We start from the raw sequence: 20,567 nt of genomic DNA, 5'->3' as shown, positions 1-20,567 counted from the left end.
GCTGCCCTAGGCCCCGGTCCTCTCTGGGCCTGGGTTTTTAGCCTTTCTTCCGATTCTGTGCAATGTCTCACAGCCTTCCATTGATGCTCTCTTTGTCCAGAGTAGCCCTGTCAGTTTCTGTTGCAGGCATTCAGAGATCCTGGTGGACACACTCTGGCTCCAGACGCATCCCAGCTTTGACCTTCACCTTGTGCTTTTAAGTGTCTGCCTGCATTTCTCAGTCCATGCCTGCTACTTTGTGCCTCTGAACCTTTGTCCCTGCTGTTCCTTCTGCCGGGAATGTCTTTCCCACCTTATTCTCCTCATTCATTCTTATCCCAAGAACCACCTCAGACATGGTCAACTCTGGGGGGACTTCCTCCAATCCTCCTCTATACCACACCCCCGCCTCCAGGCTGGCTCTGACCCTCTGGGCAGCCCTAGGCCCTGGGCTTCTCTCCCTCAGCAGCAGCATTTCCTCGTCTGAACCCAAGACCAGATCCAGGCCCACCCACCTCCATTTCTCAGTTGGCCACAACAAATGTTTTTTGGGCTCCAGAACCATGGAGGGTAATACAGGCAGCTCCCTTGGGACCTGCTCAGGGATTCCTCAGCCAATTAGGACCAAATCCATTGCCTGCTGCTGAGGGGTCACGAGGGGAATTGCTGAGGACTGCGAGATTGGGAATCGTCCCAGAATAACAATGAGCCTGACTCCTCAGGGTTGGCCATTGCTCCAGCCCTAGCCTTTGATCCAGAGCCTGTGCCAGCCTTTGTCATAGCCCCAGCCGCTGCCCCAGCTCAAGCCACAGACCTGACCTCACACCCCACCCTCGGCCCCAGCCCTGTCTCTGCCCCTGCATAGGCCCTTCCCCCCACCTCTGCCCTCACTGCAGACCCCCAGCATCCTTCCCAGTGAGACCCACCCAGGCTGCCCTCCGTAGAGGCCCTGCCTCTGATTGAATGGGGCTTTCGGTGGGGAAGGACTGGCCAGTTAATTGGGTGGTGAATAGAGCAGGTATATCAGAGGTAGGTGCCGCGCCCAACTCCCCTCAGTGGCACAAGACCTGCAGCTCCAACAGTAGGTGACAGAGCCGAGCCTTAGGCAGGGGCAGGGGCAGGACCAGGTTTAGGTCCTGAAGGTTCCTTCTGTTCCTCACCTCCCCTGCCCTGGGCCAGACTATGTCCTGAGCCGTGGACAGGGCTGAACCCTCCATGGTTGCTGAGTGCCCCAGCTGGGGAAGTGCCCGAGCTATAGCCACCCAAAATCAGGTAAAAGGAGGCAAAAGGGGGAGTCCCAGGACAAGCCAGTAGGATTGGGGAAGCTTGCAAGGTTGGGGTATCAATAAAGACCACCACAGATGACCATCCTTGAAAGAAAGGCAAAAACAGCCCAAGTCTCCCCTGAGGTCACCAATGCCTCTCCACCCCTTCTCCTTGGGAACTGAACCAGGGCAGCAGGGGTGGGGAGGGCCACAGGACCTCGGGGAATCAGGCCGTCCGCTCCACCCACAGGTGGATCCTGCAATGGACACATCATGAGGACAGAAGCCAGCACTGTGATGTCACAGCTCAGCTGCGGCTTTGTGCTCCTGGAGCTGTCGAGTGAGTCAGCTGGGCCCCTTCCTCCTTCCCGTGCTCATGTACCTGTGTCCGATGCTCAGGGCTGGACAGGTTGACTGTGTAGCCCCACCCCTTCTCTCCCTGCTCCTCCCACGTGCTGGGGCGGGCCCAGCAGATGGCCAATGAACAGCACGCTTAGGTAGACTGTCTTCTTTTGGCCATAACTAGCGACCAGTCTTAGGTGAGCGGCCCAGGAACTCTTTGCAAGGCTGTGTTGAAACCATCTGTCAACTAGGCCACCTTCCCAGCTTGACCGTGAGCTCATTCAAAGGGTCTATCCCGGTCCCCAGTCTAGCTCTGTAGAAGCTCAGAGTATATGATGTCAGTTAAATGCATAAATGGCTGGAGGGACGGGTGGGTAGAGATAGATGGCAAAGGTATCTCCTTCCTATGTGGGCTACTCTCTCACCCGTCCCCAGCTCTGACCCTCGGAGTCTTTCCTGAATGCTCTTGGAAGCTAGCACCTGTTGGAAGCCCCAGGCATCTTGGCACCCATGGGACTTGACGGTGATGGAGCTGTCCCAGTTATGGGGTGACAAAGGCAATAATGCCACTGCAGAATGGCACATTTGGTCCCTCCAGAGCTGGGGGGCACAGCTCAAAGACCTCAGACTTTGAACTTAATGAAAGCCGAGTCCAAATCCAGCCCTGTTGTACATCCTCAAGCTGGTCACAGGGGCCTCTCTGAACCTCTGTTTCCTTTTCTATGAAGTGGGAATGTGAACTGGCTTCTGAGGACCATCAGGAGAATCAGAAGAGAAAGCTGCTGTCTTGACTGTTGCTGTGGCCATCCATCTTCTTCCTGCCTGGCCCACGTGGCCCTCATCCTCCAGTGTAGCCTGAGGTGGTGAGGGGCAATGTTGGCGACCGTGGACACAGGCCAGGAGGCTGGCCTGAGCAATACCGGTGACAAGGACCGGGACCTGCAGGTGCTGTTCCAGGAACTCTGCCAACTCCAGGCAAAGTACGAGCTGTCCCAAGCCCCGCCGTGCCCCCTGCCTCAGCCCCAGGGCCACCTGCGGTGGGCTAAGCAGCTGGGACTGAGCAAAAATGCCTGAGGAGGCCAGGCCAGGAAATGAACGGGGAGGGGACTGAGGCCCGGGGTGGGGGGGGGGGTAAGTCAGCAGGGGCAGCTGATTGGCGAGTGGTGGGGAGGTGGGGGGCTTGGCTCCCGCCCTTTGAACTCAGACCTTGGGCCAGTCCCAGGCCCTGTGCAAGCTTAGTCTCCCTCCACGAAGGCAGGGCTGTGGGTGACCATCCCTACGCCTCTGTCAGCTCGGCCCCTCTAAAATCAGCCTGCAAGGTTGCTGCTGTGTCTCCAAGCAGACACCCTGAATCCTTGCCCCTTGGTGACTCTCAATTTCAGGCTGCCCACGAAAGCCTGAGTTATATGCAAAAGGATGGATTGATATCTGCGAGTGATTTTATGGAGAAAAGTCCCAACCGGTCCATCGGATTCTCATAGGGCTTCCCAACCTCCCCACTGAAAGGTTTAGCACTGTAGCTCACAGGGCCCCACGTGGTATTTGCAGGGGGAAGACAATTTTTTCCTGCATTTTTCAGGACTGTATGGATGAGAAAATCGGGCCTGAGAGGCAGAGTGGCTTGCCCTGGGGAAGTCAGCAGTCACTCAGAGATACCCACCACAGCCTTTCCTGCTCTGCCCTCTGCCCTTGACCACTGACCTTGAAGGCGACCAGGGTGGGCAAGCTATTGGAGACTCATCTTGCTTGGTGATGCCCGCTGATGGCTGGGCAGCAGCACGTGGCTGCCGCCCCTCTGGGGGCTGCCGGGGCCCCGACCACAGACTGAGTGCTTATGATGTGCTGGGAGCCCCAGACCCGGTCCCCACTGGCCTATGAGGGAGGGTCTGGTTACCCCTGTTACGGATGGGCCAGCCAGGCACAGAGAGGCAAAGCCTGTGCCGGATCACCGGCTACTGGGGGCTCAGACCATCTGCCACCAGCTCAGCCTGCAGGAGGGGCTCCATAGACCCCATGCCACAAAGGCCCAGCCTCACTGGTCCCCAGGCCCCTTCCTCATGGCCTGACCACAGGCACCTCTTTGACCTCTTTGTGGCTCAGTTTACTCAGCAGTGAAATGGGGGTGGAGAGACTCAAGTCAGCGGCCCATTGATGGGGTCAGTGACCAGCCCAGCCCGGATCCGTGCAGATCCACAGAGGCTGGCCCTTGCCAGGGGTCACAACCTGGAAGTCCCCAAACCGTGTTCTGACGTCTGGCTCTCTCGCCGGCACTGAAATGTCTCTACAGACAGAGGAAGCTGAGGAGAGAGGTCATAAGGTTTTTGAAGACTATCTGATCAAGGTCCTTGAGAAAGTCCCCAAGGGTACGTAGCTTCCTCAGCAGGCACCTCCCAGCCTGGGAACCTGGGCGCGTGTGAGCTCGCTGAGCACTGAGCTCTCCTGCAGAGTGGGGATCCACAGGCCGGTGCCACCGTGGTCGAGCCAGCCAGGGCACCAGCCATGTGGCCTGCAGCAAGTTCTCAACGTCTCTCTTCAGTGGGAACAGCAACAGTTCCGTGGGCTGGATCGTCCTTTATGAGCACGTAGCCTGGAGCCCGCTGTCTAGCTATAGCACCCAGTAAGTGTCAGCTGTTATTATTACCTCATCTGTCTTTGATTTTGCTCTTAGGAACTAAAATTACACAGGCATCTGAAATGAGTTTTGTGTTCTGTTTTACATGATTTGCACCAGAATCCACTGTTATCAGTGCTGAAAACTTGATAGGAAAGAGAAGGGGAGACAAACATACATAATTTTATTATCGTCATTGTCTTTACATCACCAACAATAAAAATAACTATTACTGTTTATGAAATATTTACTCTGCGCTAAGCTCTTTAGTAAATCTTTTTTACCCCTCTTTAGGAGCTGCTGAGAACTGTGTTACCCAGGCTCAGTGAGGTTAAGGGACTTGACCAAGGTCTCCCAGACAGGAAGTGGTGGGGCTGGGTCTCAGACTCTGGTCTATCTGATTTCAGAGTCACTGTGCTAAGTGCTCTGGAGCTGCAGGAGCCCCAGGGACCCTGCCCTGGAGGTCAGGGAAGGCTTCATGGAGGAGGGGGCCATTCATGGGGCTCACATGCGTTCAGCAGAGGGGAACAGCACTGCAGGCAGAAGAACAGCACAGATGCAGGCTGGAGCCAGGCCCTGTGCAGTGGGTTTGGGGTTGAGTTCCAGTGTGCTGGAGCGCCATTATCCGCCAGGGGTCGCTGGGAGATGTGATTGGAAGGTTGAGCAGCACCAAAGAGCCTTGAGCACCAAGCCAAGGAGGGGCGCAGGCCTCCAGGTCAGGCACGGGGTGTGAAGCAGACCCAGCACCCGGCGCTGCTTCTAGAAGCCTCCTAGTTTGGGACCTTCCTAATTCAGCAGTTCAACCCTGTTCAACCCATCCAGAATGAGCAAAGCTGGGGACCCCGTCACGCGGGACAGCAACAATCCCTGTCCTCTTCCTGCAGGCTCCCCCAGTCAGCAGCCCCTCCCGGGGTGGCGGTGGGGGGTTCTCCTGCCTCACTGGGCAGACTTGATCCAGAATGCTTGCTCTCAGCCCGCGGTGGCCTTTCAAATGCAGATTCTTCTCTTGAAGAGGTGGGAGGTCAGTGATGGGGCGCTCTCAACTTCGGGGCTCCAGTGGACAGCAGAAGTCCCACCTACATTATTAGTATCACTGCACCCCTGCAGTGATATGCCCACCCCTCCTGCCATGCACTGTCTCTATAGGCTACAACCAAGGGGAGGAGCCAGAGGAGGCCCCGGTGGAGGCCATGGTGGGGCACTATGGGAAGCTCTTCGCAGTCAGCCAGGACATCCAGAAGCTTCTGGAGGCCTTCTTCAAGATGAGCCAGGCCGTCCACGAAAGCCTGGAGGGAGTCTCTAGAGGGAGGCCATAGGGCTCTTATCCCGGTAACAGCTGCCTGAAGCCCGGCTCATCCTCCTTGGCCCAGAGAACTGGGACGTAGGGACCCCCTTCCCTCTGCACCCCCAGAGAAGGCCTGAGGCAGAGGCGGGCTCCTGAGAGGGTCTGAGTGGGGCGCTCACTCCAGAGCCTTGTTCTGTACCCCTTTCCCTCCCTTTCTGCCGGGTTTCTCCTGAGGAAGACTCAGCTTATCCTTAAAAGGTATTCTTCGTGGTAGAAAACTCAGGAGTTCTAGATTCAGACAGACTGGGGTTCAAATTCCAACTCAGCCTCTGACTAGCTGCATGGCCCTGGGCACGTTTAGACCCCCTCTGAGCCTCAGTTTCCTCATCTGTGACGTGGGGGCAATTCAACCTAGTTGGTAGGCTGTTGTGAGACACTGAACACAAACTGTCTCAGAGTTAAGTGCCCCAAGAGGCCATCTCCCTCATAGTTGGTTCATCTTCTAATAAATTGAACTTTCACCCCAAGGGATGGGCATTCCATCTGGAAGAAACTGCCCTGGCAAAGGCATGGATGGCATGATGAATTTTTGTGCTGCAGCTGGGGCCTGGGGACACGGAGAAGACAGAGGATGGGGACATGGAGAGGACGGGAACAGGGAAAGGGAGGCTGGTGAGTGGGCTGATTCTCGCAAGGGACAGTGGCATGGCATTTGCAGCCAGTCTCTGCCCCCTAGTGGTAGCACTGAAAACCTACACCATTTTGTACGGTTTTTTTCCTTCGTGGGCGGGGCACTGTGAGAAGCACTTAACAAGCTTTATCTCATTTAAACCTCACCCCAGCACCCGGAGGCAGGTGCTTCTATTCCTAGAGCTGAGACTAGAGGAGAGGAGTGAGGTGAGCATGAAAGTAGAAGGTTGGATCCCAACTTTATTGAGAATTTTAATACTTTGTTCATCATGGATTTTTTTTTTTGCATTACCTTTGATTTTTAAAAAACACTGCATTTGGGAATTCCCCGGTGGTCTAGTGGTTAGGACTCCGCGCTTCTACTGCAGGGGCACAGGTTCGATCCCTGGTTGGGGAACTAAGATCCCGCAAGCTGTGCAGTACGGCCAAAACCAAAACCAAACCAAAAAATTGCATTCAAATATTATTTATATTAATTCTGAGTTAAATATTGCACCTTAGTCCCAGGCATGCCATTTTTCTCATTTTCAAAGTAAGAAAACTAGGCCTCAGAAAAGTGTGGACACATGTATATCCTGTGTCCTCCAAACACATCTCCGCGGGGCCTGGCGTGGGAGTGCACCCAGCACATCCTGTGCCCCGCAGGCCTGGGCCGCAGAGGCTATCACAGCCTTGCCCCCTGGTGTCCTCCCAGCCATTCCTGCAGCCGGAAGGGCCCAGACAGGTGGTTCTGCTTATGGTGAGAAAAACGGGCTCCAGGAGCTGAGCTGGGATTCGAACCCTAGTCATCCTACACGTCCATTTTCCTGCATCTCCTGGTGCCTTAAAGGACGCTGACCACCCAGAACTTTCCCCTCCTCCACCCCCATCATCACTCAGACCCCTGAGCCGTGAGCTCCTCGGGACCAGGCCCAGGGCAGGTGCCCCGGGAGGTCAGCTGCACCGAATTGACCAGCCACCCTACCACAGAGCCTCAAGATCCGGCTCTTCCAGCTGCAGAAGAAGTGTCACCGCAAGCAGGAGCAGTGGCGGCAGCTGGAACACGGTGTCACCTACCAGAAAGACACAGGCAGCTGTGATGTGAGTCCAGTCCACTGGCTGGGGTGGGGGGCGGGCAGCGCAGGGGCCGGGGGCTGCTGTCTCCTGGATAATGATCGGCCCCCAACACACACACACACACGCACACACATGCGCACGCACACGCACACCACTTACCCACTTACCTCTCCTTGGTGACTGTTAGCTTTCAAAGGGCTTCTCTAAGACGAGCCAGATGTCATGTGACAGGTGGGAGAACTGAAGCCACAGATAGTTAAGGACCAGCTGGGATGCCCCCGTACAGTCCCAGGGCCTAGCATCTGCACTCCTAAATATTGGTTGATTCTTCCTCATATCTATTCACAGATGAGAAGAACGAAGCTTGGAAAGAGGAAGTCAGGGCTAAAGTCCAGGCCAGGATTTCTGGGTTTAATCCCTTGAGCTACTCCTTCCTGGCCTGGAGAATGTGGACTAGTTATTCTCCAGACCCCCGGGTCCTCCCCATAGCAGAGCCTGTGCCCTTCTGGCCTTGGGGGCTGCCTGGAGGACACGGGGGAGCAAAGGCTGGGGCACAGCGCTGTGCCAGGCACACTCCACCTGGGCAGGGCGCAGTCAGCAAATGTGGGACCTTCTCAGGCTCTTGTGGGATCCTAGTTTGGAAGACATGAGGGTTGGGGTCTGTGGGCTGCTGACTTCCAACCAAGGAGCTTTGATGGGGAACTGGATTGGCCACAGTTTATAGAGTCTGTTATGGATCTTCCTCTTGAAGGTGAGAAGTAAGGTTGCTGATCACAACCCTGAAAGCCTGAAGTCCACACCTCTGGAGCTTCCCAGAGTGAGGAGCCCTGGGTTCCCCCATGTCCCCTCCTGGCCCCTCCCCTGGGTGTGGACCACGGATGTGCCCAGCCGGGAGGACCCTCTTGGAAGTTAATCGGTCCGGTGTCCCTCTTTGCAGAGGCGGATGCTCTGACCCCAAGGTGGGGAGGGACTCGTCCAAGCCCCTTTGGTTGTAGAGCCCAGACCAGCAGGAGGAGGTGGCTCCTGGCTTCAGGACACGTCTCTGGCCTGAGTGAGCTGGGGGCAGGGGGCAGGGAATTCTGGGAGGGGCCCGAGTCTGCAGAGCCGGCTGCTAAACTGCATGCAAATGGTCATCAACAGCGCGGCCCAGCAGTGCTGCGCCTCTGCCCACGGCACGCCCAAGGGCACGGGTCTCTTCTCCAAGCTTGACCTCATCCGGGTGAGGACTCCCGTGCCCGGGCTGGCCTCCGGCCTGAGCCTGTCCTCGGCCTCGGCTCATGGGGCATGGGTGGTGAGCTGCCCTATTCCTCCACGGCTGCATGGCTCCTGCACAGGTGCGGTAGGGTCTCAGGGTCTCTTTTAGGCTCTCAACGAACTTGTAATGAACGCTCATTGGTGCAGGGTCAGAGGGTTGTAAAGGAACTCCTGCCCTGCCTGGTCTTAATGTGGAGCCCCACCCCGGCACATCACACACATACACACGCACGGGGTACACACTCATACAGACTCCTATGGGCTCTCCACACACCCTGCAATATACACAAAACATACGCTGACACACTGCAAACAAACACACCAAGGTGCACACAGATGTAGTCACGTTTACACGGGGAGGCACATTTCAGTGACCGACGGAGCCTCTGCGCAGGGTCCTCATTTTAAACTTCAGACTCTCGTCAAGTCCACTGAGATTTCCCTTCTCAGTCGGAGGGTCCCCACCAGGACCAAACTCCCACCAGTCATAATGCTGATGCTGCAGTAATGGAGGTCATGTGATCAGGTTGGCTTCCACCCACAGCAACACATCTTGTTTTCTTTTTAATAATAGCTTTATGGAGATATAATTCTAGTACTCTAAGATTTACCCCTCTAAAGTGCACACTTCAGTGTTTGCAGTACAGTTGCAGAATTGCGCAACTATCATTAGTATCTAATTCCTGAATCTTGTCATCACCTCCCCAAAATACATTTTGTATCTGGCTTCTTCCACTTTGCATGATGTCTTCAAGTTTCATCCACATGGCAGCACAAATCATTCCTTTTTTTTTTTTTTTTTTTTTTTGCGGTACGCGGGCCTCTCACTGCTGTGGCCTCTCCCGTTGCGGAGCACAGGCTCCAGACGCGCAGGCTCAGTGGCCATGGCTCACGGGCCCAGCCGCTCCGCGGCATGTGGGATCTTCCCGGACCGGGTCACGAACCCGTGTCCCCTGCATCGGCAGACGGACTCTCAACCACTGCGCCGCCAGGGAAGCCCAAATCATTCCTTTTTATGGCTGAAAAATATTTTGCTGCATGGATAGACCACACTTTGTTTATCTATCCATTAGTTGATGGACATTTGGGTTGTTTTCATTTGGGGGCTATTATGAATAATGCTGCTATGAACATTCATGCCCATGTTCTTGCATAGACATGTCTTTTCAGTTATCTTGGGTATATACTTAGGAGTAGAATTTCTGAGTCTTGTGGTAACTCACGAGGTAACTCAGCGAGGAACTGCTGAACTGTTTTCCAAAGTGGCTGTGAAATTTTACAATCCTATGATCAAAATATGAGGATGCCAGTTTCTCCATATCCTTGTTAACACTTGGTGGTCTCTCTTTTATAATTTAGCCACCCTAATGGGTGTGAAGTGGTATCTCATTGTGGTTTCGATTTGCATTTCCCTGATGATTAATAATGTTGAACATTCTTTCACGTGTTTATTGGCCGTTTGTATATCTTCTTCGGAGAAATGTCTATTCAGATCCTTTGACCACTTTTTAACTGGATTCTTTGTCTTTTTACTGCTGAGTTGTAAATATTCTTTGTATATTCTGGATAAAAGTTCCTTATCAAATATACGATTTGAAAATATTTTCTCTCATCCTATGGGCTGTCTTTTCACTTTGATGGTGTCCTTTAAAGCGCAAAGATTTCAGTTTTGATGAAACCCAATTTGTATATTTTCATTTTAGTTACTTGTGCTTTAGGCATCATATCTAAGTAACTATTGCCTAATCCAGGGTCAGGAAGATTTACACCTAAGTTTTCTTGTAAGAAGTTTATAGTTTTAGCTCCAATATTTAGGTTTATGATGTGTTTTTAGTTAATTTTTGTATATGGTATGAGATAGGGGTTCGCTTTCATTATTTTGCGTAAGGATATTCAGTTGTCCCGATACCATTTGCTAAAAACCTGCTCTTTCCTCATTGAATTGTCTCCTCATTCTTGTCAAAAATCAGTCGGCTGTAACTGTGAAGGTTTATTTCTGGACTCTGAATCCTATTCCATTGGTCCTTACGTCTGTCCTTAGCACTGTCTGGATCACTGCAGCTTTGTAGTAAGTTTTGTAATTGGGAAGTGAGTCCTCCAGCCTCACTTTTCCTTTTTGAGGTTGTTTTACTCTTGTAACTGCATGTCTTGCATCGTGCGTGGAAGTTCCGTGTCTGGGTGGGTTTCAGGTCTGGTGTGACCCAAGGCTCAGTGGCACCACGAGGACCCGTCCTTTCCACCCTCCTTTGTCTGCCAGCTTCAGCATTGGTTTCATCCTAAGTCATAACTTGCTTTTCTCTTTCGAGGCAAGTTCAGTGGAGTTGTTTGAACTCGGGATTCTTAAGCGCCTCTGGGACACGGGGGGCGAGTCCCATGGCCAATGTTTTCTAGCAGCAAGAGTCCACAGTGAGCGAGCCTGCGTCTTAGTTGAGAAGAGCTCAGGAGAATTTCACAGGCAGTTATCAGGGCCTCTCTGCTCCATGGCACAGCTCTTGGGGCACCATTCACAGTGAAGGCTGCATAACTGGCATCCCCTGAGGCATAGATCCTTCACATCATGATATATGAATGAGCATTTAAGTAAGGGCACATTTGCCCTACAGTCACAGTGTATTAATTTCATCTTCTTCCCCCGCAAAAAGGAAGAAATTACCCAGTGATGTCAGGGTGTCCCAAAGATCTCCCTCAGCAATCAGTCAAGTCTCAGAGTCACCCACATGCGCTCGGCATGGTACTAGGGAAAGAGAGGTGGAGGGAGATAAAGGTCACCTGGCCCTTAAGAAGTGAGTGCCGCTCAGAGAGGGAGGCTGGGGGCAGTCAGGGTGGGCTTCTCGGAGGAAGCAGTGAGAAGAGGCAGGCAACCACATTCAGGAAGCTGCACAAGGACCTGGGCTTGGAGCCATCCAGCTCTGCCACTGCTGGGCTGTGTCGCTTCAGACAAGTCACTTAACCTCTCTGAGCCGCAGTTTGCTCATTTGCCAATTGGCATTGATACCACATCTTTGGCAGCGCCCTTGTGAAGACTAAAGGAGACGCAGGTCAACCTTGATGTTGCTTTGGTCCCTGGGAGGTGGTGTCCAGGGGCCAGAGTACAGTCAAGTGAGAGAGATTTCTTTTTCTCTTAGGAATTTATGTTGGACACAATGGAGACTGTGAGATTCATCTCACTGCTCAGGGGACCTAGAGTGTGCTGGACAGCAGACAACCCCAAGGACCGGGGCCTCAGAAGGTACCCCAGACCATTCAGGAAACATTCAGAGAGTCAAAATTCGATCCCCAGGACCCCCTTTCCTAGCACCCAGACTTCAGAGTCCCCAGCCTGTACTGACACAACGCAGGGCCACCAGCCCTGCCAGCATCACGACCATCTCTTTACCTGCTTGGCCTCCTTTTTTCACTCCTGAGTGGGTGGGAGCCAGGGGAGGCGGAGGTCAGTGAGGTGGGGCAGCTAGGGCCAGGTGGGGTTGAGGGGGCACTGTTCCCTGCATTGGGGGATTGGCAGGGATGGAGGTGAGGCCTGCCTGGGACCGTGGGCGAGACAGAGGGAGGTTCCCGAGTCAGAGGCAGCAGCCAGGTGGGAAGTCCCAGGTTGGAGACCTGCACCCGGAAGCCGGGGATGCATTTCTCGCCGTCATTGGTGGGTCTGTCTGGGGCCAAGGAGCTTGAATGGACGCCCGACTATTAGGAACACTGCAGTCATAGGAACTCTCACAGAGAGCCACCCTGAGCTATAGGATGCGTGGGAGCTGGCCTGGCCCACAGCAGACCGGGGGTGCTCAGCTTGTAGGAGAACATGTCATCACTGGTTCCCAGAAACTGGATACCAGTTTGGTGCCTTCTGCCCACCTGAGGGTCCCTGAGCTGCCTGGACTGAGTGCTACTCTCAGGGGGACTGGGGGCAGGGCAAAGCCCCTCTCTAGGCTGGTTTTCCCACGTGTGAAATTGGGTGCGAGGATGTCTAAGGGAATCCTCTCTCCAGTCTGACGTTCTTAGGTCAAGGTTGGAAAGGCCTCTGCGTGGATGGCACTGGCTTGGTGTTATTGAGCCACGGAGGTGAAATCACCCTGGCAGCCACCACAGCCCCGGAAAGGATTCACTCCTGCGGGTCTGCTGATGGTAACTGATTTAGGTTAACTTTGAAGGTTCAGAGCAACTGATTTGCAGCAAATGGGGCATCAGCAAATTACCTTTCAAAGGGGAGTTTCAGAAAAGATGCTGCTATTCCTTCAACAAGCACCGAGGGTCTGCTGTTTTCCAGGTGCTGTTGGGAGAGGGGACGGGAGGCTCGGAGGGAGGGGGTGGGAGGCTGGGTAGGACTTGGGCACTGAAATATTTAGGGGAGCTAAATATAAGAAAGAAGGTTATGTAGGGTCAGGTCTTAAGAGCAGTTTTTTTTTAAAGGCCGGGGGGAGCTGCAGAGAAAGCATCATTTTGAGTTTCTGACTCTCAGGGCTTTGGGGCAAAGAGAGCATCCCAGATAGGGCTTGAGTCAGATTTCAGAAGGGAGAGGTTGGGGGAGGGCTGAAGAAACTGAAGGGAACACAGGGTAGGGCTTCCAGTTTGGCTGGAGCACAAAGAACCCGACGGGCAGTCTGAGATGGTGGGCTGGGGAGCCACCGTGGGGTCCCAGAGGCCAGGCTACGAGGTTTGGAGGCCATACCTGGGGGTGTCTTAGTCCATTCTGGCTGCCATAGCAAAATACCATACACCAGGTGGCTTAAACAACAGACGTTTATTTCTCACAGTTCTGGAGACTGGAAGTCGAAGATGACGGCATTGGCAGGTTTGGTGTCTGGTGAGAGCCCACTTCCTGGTTCAGGTGGTGGAAGGGGTGATGGAGCTCCCGGGGTCCCTTTCTTAAGGACACAAATCCCATTCATGAGGGCCCCACTCTCATGACCTAATTGCCTCCCAAAGGCCCCACCTCCTAACACCATCACACAGGGGTTAGGATTTCAACATAGGCATTTAGGGAGCAGGTACATTCAGTCCATTGCAGGGAGCATCTCACATCCATACCTCACTGCTTACTTGCTCTCCACCCAACATCCACTTTCCAAAGAGATCGGAAGTATCTCATTAGCCTCCCTGTAATGTGGGCACATGTTAGGCCAACAATCCTTAGATTTGAACGTTCCTCAGGAGGGCTTGTCACAGCAGAGTGTGGGTCTACCCCCAGAGCTTCTGACCCAGCAGGCCTAGGGTGGCCAGGCCTTAGAATCTGCATTTCTGACAAGTTCCCAGGTGATGCTGCTGCTGCTGGTCTCAGGCCCACACTTTGAGAACTGCTGCTTGGGAGTAACGGCAAATCCCAAACGCCTAAGCTGGGCTCTGCTTCTCCTGGAGTACCAACTCCCCCTGCCTGGCCTGCAGTCCCCATCTGCACAATGGGGCTAGCGTCATGGGGACCTGGCATCCTGGGAGGGCCATCCCCACCCCGTCTGACCTCCTGGGAGGTGCTGAACATGACACCCTGTTAGGGGCCCAGGGAACAGTCCTCTCACTTTGCCCACAGAGGCTCTGTGAAGAGCTGTTGTCTTTCTGTCCTCTGCCATCTGCCTGCTGTGCACATGTTGTGTGTATGTTTGCAGGTCTAGTTCAGATGTTTGGCACGCTCCCTGGGGAGGAGGGCCATCAGAACAGATACCTGGAGTGGCAGTGACCTGGCCATTAGTCTAAGTTCGCAGTGGGCACCTGAGTCTTTTAGGAGCTCCCAGCCTCCTCTGGGCAGAGCTTGGGTCATGAAATTGACGACTGGGCACTGCGCTTAGGGGCCCTGATCTCTCAGGCTGCTGGCATGTACTAGAACGCTGGGGTTTATCCTTGCTGGGCTTTCTTGTCAGACAGAAAGCTCTCTCAGCCCTGACCCTGTACCTTTAAAGCACTTTCCTCCTGGGTTCCATATTAGCTGGGGAAAGGCCTTCAAGGGCATTTGGAGAAATCCACGATGGTTCAGGTGCCTTATGAAATATCATTTCATCTGACTGCCCATCCAGATCCTGAGACCCCAAGGCACTAGGAGGCCCAGGGCTTGGACATTTTCTGAGACTGAGAGCTCATTACCTGACATCAAATTCCAGCTTTAATTTTCTTCAAGTGTGAGGACATTCTCTCTACAGACCATCCAGGAAGAGTTGGACTATTAGCTACTGGCTGGTGCTGAGAACATTGGCTATTTGGCAGGAAAATCAAATTATGTCCTTTTTCCACACCACATACTGTAATATATTCCAGTTCCTTTGAATGATGGTTTTCCAATTTTAATGTTCATTAAAACCACCTGTGGGGTTTCCCTGGTGGCGCAGTGGTTGAGAGTCCGCCTGCCGATGCAGGGAACACGGGTTCGTGCCCCGATCCGGGAGGATCCCACATGCCGTGGAGCGGCTGGGCCCGTGAGCCATGGCCGCTGAGCCTGCGCGTCCGGAGCCTGTGCTCTGCAACGGGAGAGGCCACAACAGTGAGAGGCCTGCGTACCGCAAAAAAAAAAAAAAAAAAAAAAAAAAACAAGAAACAAACAAACAAAAAAACCCACCTATGACACTTGCTAAACAGGGCTCATTCTCAGAAATTCTGATTCTGGCATGAGGCCCCCAAAATCTGGATGTTGAACAAGCATCCCAGATGGTTCCAGTGCAGACTGGTCTCTAGTCACAGGGTGAGAAACACTGAATATCTCAATGTCAAAAAGAAGAAAACCTGCTCCACATTTACCTGGTCTTTAGTCAGGAAGAACTTTGGAGGCATGAAAGCAACAGAAGTGACACCTGAAAATAATTTGACCATGTAAAAATGAAAAATGCATCCACCTCAGAACACAGCCAAATATCTAAAGACAATAAACTGGGGGGAAATGGTGAGAAATTTGAAAAAGGATCAATGTTTTTGATATTTAAAGAACGCTTACACAGTCAAAAAAAAAAAAATGACATCAATTGTTCATTTCAGCAAATCACAAAATAAATAAAAATGGCCTACGAACATGGAAGGTATTTCCCTTCACTAAAAATAAAATTACACCTCATAACTTCTGCCCATCAAAAAATGTTTAGTTAATACACTAAGGCATATAAGATAGGCTCTCCAACACTGCGAGGCTGTTTGCATAAACTCTCTGGAAAGCAATTTGAGAAGAGATCTTAAGAAGCTTACAAAATGTTTAGGTCCTTTGGCTCAGCAATTCTAGGTCAAGAAATTTAAGTTAATAAAACCAGAGCTATTTGGTTCAAAATGACAGAAAGCCCAACTCAACTTGGCTTAAGCCAAAAAAGAGAAGGTATTGGCTTATGAAACGAGAAGACCAGGGATTGTAGAGCTTCAGGAACGGCTCGATCAGGAGCTCAGTGGCAACAGAATCCAGTCTGTCTGTGGGCTCTGCTCTGCCGCAGCTTGGCTTCATTTCCAGGCTCAGCATAAACAAGATGGCTGGCAACAACCTCGGCCCCGCATCCTTTAAAGTGGAAGTCAGAGGAAAAGAGAGAATGTCTCTTCCCAGTAAACCCTGGCAAGTCCCAGCATTTACTCTAATTGGATCACCTCGAGTCAGGTGTCGCTCTAAACAAATCTCTGATTGGCTAGGCCTAGGCTCCCTGTGCGTCCTGAATGAATCTCTGTAACTAGGGGAGATTCCATGCTCTGATTTCCAGGACTTGATCAAATTTTTGTTTGAGTTTTTGTGAGGTGGAGTATCTTTCGTGGCTGGGGACCAACCATATGAACTGAAAGAAGGGTTCCCCAAAGGGAAATCAGGCAGTTGTTATCACAGGGAGGTGAGGCCTGGCGCTGGGCAGGCACAAGCCAGAAATGCCCGTTACCATACAGAAACGGTGTCTGTATCAAAATGTCCACCACGCTGTCACTTACAGTAGCCAAACTGGATACAAACTCAATATCTCAGAGGAAGAGTTCAGTCAATGATGCAAAACTTTATGATTTTATAATTCTGCAGCCATTAAATTCCATGTTTTCAAAAATAATGTAAGGAAAATTATCTATAGGGTGTAAAGTTAAGTGAAAAAAGCAAGCATTTTTTTTAAGTTGAATATAAACTCAATTTAGTAAAAATTATATATGTAAAAGAAGGAAAAAGACTAAAGCAGTGCTTCTAAGTGGGAGGATCCTGACCCTGGGGTGGAGTGGGAAGTATTATACCCACCGGGTGCGGTAGATTGAGTAAGTGGTCCCTAGTCTCCACCCCCTGTGGTGGCGCCTACATCTGCGCTCCTGCCACAGGCTCAGTATTCACTTCTTGGCTTTGGGTCGGCCCTGTGACTTGCTTTGGCCAATGGGATGTCAGTGGGTTATGACACAAGCAAAGGCTTAAGACTTATTGTGCAGTGGGGCTTGTGTGCCTCTGGGAGCCTCCTGGTTGCAGGGGGATGAGAGCCACAGGGAGCTGACATAGACCAACCTGCAGCTCAGATCCACCGACACCATTCAATCCTTACTAAATCCACGGACCGCGGAGTGAGAAATAAACGCTTATAATTGTAAGCCAGTGAAGTTGGAGGTTGTTTGTTACACAGTATTACAGCAAGAGCTGTCAGATACACCCTCACACTTCTTCAGATTCCATGCTCTCTCCAACCCAAGAATCACCAGCGTGTGGGGAGCCAATCCACCTCCTGGGCGGGAATTGGGTTCCTGAGGAATGCTGAGGTGTCGAAAAAGGATTAGGAACTCTGTTCTGCCATGTTCATCAACCCATCCTCTGGATTGGAGGATTCTAATTTTTAATTTTCTTCTTTTTACTTTTGCATATTTTCCAAAGTTTCTGCAATAAGCGTGGTTAACTTTTATAACCAGAGGGGGAAAAGAACTTTATTCGAAAATTGGAAAAATTAATTGGAAACCAACTTTTCTTTGCATCTCACTGATCCTAACCTTTGGCGTCTCCAAGAACAAAGCTAACCGTCAAGTCCTTCACCCACAGGACTCTCTTCAAGTCTCTGAAGACAGGATTCTTGGCCCCTGCACGCTGTCTTTTCTCCAAGTTCAGCAATTCTTGAATGTGTCTCCACTCTCTGAATGGACGCCACTGGTTTCTAGCCTTAAAATGTGGTGTCCCAATCTGAGTTCCATTCTCCAGGTAAGGAAGTTGGCCAGACAGGGATAACAGGATACGTCTGGAAGAGGCTTCCTTGCCATGGCTCCACCTGCAAAGGCACTGGGCGTTCCTGCCTTCACATCCCAGCCCAACACCCTGGGGCATCAGGCTCTGCCCATCCCTCTTCTTGGCCCAGGAACGGCCTGGCTACTTCGAGGCTTGTGCCCGAGACTGTAAGTGCTGGCCAGCCCATGGGAACATCTCAAACGTCTTCAAACCCGAGCCCACCTGGCACCAGTATGTCCCTGTCTCTTACTAGGCACCTTCAGAAGATGCTGCACTGTTTCCCTGCCCTTTGATGCTGCAGCTCGCTCATCCTGGCTGCCAGCTACCAGGATGCCCAGCCCTGGGTCTCCAAGCTGCTCTCCAGCTCTGCGCAAGGGGAGATGTGAGGCCCGGAGCTGCACCTCCCTCACCCCTAAATCTCCATGCCTAGTCAGGACCTGGCACAGAGCAGGTGTTCAGTGTTGGACAAGGGGGGATGTGTGAGTCAAGAGAGCTAGGCTCCCGATGACTCTCCCCATAGTGAGAACTTCCTGATGTGGTACTAGGATGCTGCTTTGGGGCCACTGTACCTCACTGGATCCTCCCCACAACCCGTGATCTAGAAAGTGGCAGTTTCTCAGTTCCATTCTACAGAAGGGGCAGCTGCAGCTCAGTGCAGTTCTGTGACCTTGGGGTCACACAGCCGCTCAGTGGTTGAGCCGGGACATTTATCTCAAGTCCATCGGGCTCCAGATGGAACAATGTAACTGGAAACAGTTTGGTAGCAAAAAGAACTCTAAGAACAAGCACTGACATGCACTGGACGCTTGCTGTGTGCCATGTACTCTGCTAAGCTCGTCATTGTTCCTGCAGCCTTCATGCCCACCCTGTGAGAATGACTATCCCATTTTGCAGATGAGGAAATGGCGGCTCAGAGAGGTTGAAGGCTTGCCCGAGGTCACACAGCCCAGGGCGCAGGCCCCACATCTGTCTCCTTTCAGAGCTGATGTTGTGGGCTGAAGGGGACATGGGTATGAATCATGAACTAGAGTCAGGAGTCAATGGCTTACGTTCAAATCCAGGTGGAATCAAGTTCTCAGGTGGAATCAAGGGAGAGTGCGTGACTATAGATCCCTGCTGCTCAAAGTGTGGTCCGGGGACCTGCGTCATGGGCATCACCTGGGAGTTTGTGAGAAAGGCAGAACCTGCATTTTAACAAGGTCCTCTGGGAATCCATGTGCACAGTAAAGCGCTGGTCTGATTTGCTCTGAGGCAAGCCTGGCCTTACCCTCAGGTGAAGGTGGAACTCCCGAGGACAGCACCAGCTCTCATCATCAGGGTTCTGCTCGGGTCTGGGAGGGGCGTCTGTCTGTGAACTGGGAGGGGCGATGTCTCTAGCCCGCCAATCAGCCACCTGGGTTCCCACTGAGAGCTGCACACGGTGCATATGTGCTTCGAAGGAGGTTCCTTCTGCCCTGACTTTCTTTCCCTGCCCGTCCCTTCCCTATCCACTTCCAGCCTCACCTCCTTCATGAAGCCTCCCCAGCTGCCTCTGCCCCAGGCAGAGTGAGCAGAGCCCGCCTCTGGCTGCCACCCCCTTGTAAAATGCTCTCAAGAGTAATTACCTCCTTATAGGTGTCACTTAATTGTTTACATTTGTATCTCCCCCACTGGAAGGAGAAGTTCTCAAGAAGAAAAGCTATGTCTTAGCCACATATTCCAGTACCCATTGTGGAATAGGCCCTCAAGAAATATGTGTTGAATGATTGCATCCTTATATCCTCTGAGTAAATGAAGAATGAAGGAAGGAAGGAACGAACGAACGAACAAAAGTCTTAAGCAAAGGAGTGAATCTCTAAGTGAAAAATTTTAAGGACCATGTAGGAGTCCAAAGTGAGGGATATTTGGGGGGCCAGAGGAATCTTGGCTACCACTTGGCCCTCAGGGTCATCCACGTCCCATGCATCGATACCGATGGATACCTGGGGCCATGCCACTTTCCAGGATGAGCTGTCTCCCCAGCAGTCACGTAGGGTGAGCCTTGCTAAGCCAGGCAAGGGTTTAATGAGTCCTCCAAGGGAATTATTAGGGGAAGAGCTCCCTCTCTCCCCTCTCCATAACATCATAAATCATAGGAATGCTGTAGCCAGTCACCTGGGCTGTTCCAAGGAATGAGGAAGGAGGGGGCCTCAGGACAGCCAGTGCCCACATTGGAGCCTGTGACAGACAGTGTCCACCTCTTTGGAGCCAGCAGAGACTTGCTCTGGGGTGAGTGAAGCCACACAGGCCCACAGGGCTTTTTCAGTCCTCACTGGCCTTTAACATGTGGAGTTGGGATGGATGAAATGGAAGAAAATAGAAAAACATGATTGACCCGTGTGTGTGTGTGTGTGTGTGTGTGTGTGTGTGTGTGTGTGTGTGTGTGTGTGTATTTCTGTCTATTACTAGTTTATACATAATGGCTGGATAGATTATCACCAACTCTGGAGGATGGACTTGGGAAGTTCTGACTAAAAATAAGATCACATGGTATCTATAAAGATGGCTGATCCAAAGGTTGGGAACTTTCACAGTTTCTTTTTTTTCTTTCATACCGAATAGTGTAGCACATCATTTTAAAAGATTTCAAAAAGTTGATCTAAGACCTTTATACAGTTTGGATTTTACCATAAAGTTTTGCATAAGATATAGTCGGGGGAGTGGGAATACCTACAGTTTTTTATTCCTGCAATGATTGATTTCATTTGTCTATTTCCTGTGATCTCATATAAGAAATTATTCTAGGCAAAATGCTGCCACTTAGAAGATGAACAAATTTTAATTCTCCTTCAGCAACTGGCAAAAAGGTGAGAATTGTGAGAGTTGGAAAGCTAGTCTGCGAGGAACAACTGCTTGAAGTATGGGAGTGGCAGGGTCTTTCGTGGGCAACTGAAACTGATACCTGGGCTCAGAGAGGTGCAGTAACTCACTCAAGGTCACACAGCAATCAGGTGGCAG

At 51.9% G+C, this 20,567-nt stretch overlaps 1 protein-coding gene across 1 annotated transcript; it reads left to right on the top strand.

Annotated features, from left to right (window-relative positions):
- Positions 1-2,459: 2,459 nt before the first annotated feature.
- Positions 2,460-17,977, top strand: CCDC197 (coiled-coil domain containing 197; the record flags this gene model as incomplete). The annotated part of the gene is given in 9 exon segments (XM_082648263.1): positions 2,460-2,623; positions 4,605-4,660; positions 5,344-5,489; positions 5,491-5,526; positions 7,142-7,252; positions 8,331-8,447; positions 11,608-11,634; positions 17,722-17,822; positions 17,893-17,977. Coding segments are annotated over 9 exon segments (843 nt in total).
- Positions 17,978-20,567: the final 2,590 nt, after the last annotated feature.

Source organism: Grampus griseus (assembly GCF_964374135.1).
Source record: "Grampus griseus genome assembly, chromosome: 2".
Lineage (NCBI taxonomy): Eukaryota > Metazoa > Chordata > Mammalia > Artiodactyla > Delphinidae > Grampus > Grampus griseus.
This window is presented reverse-complemented; position numbering and strand designations above follow the sequence as displayed.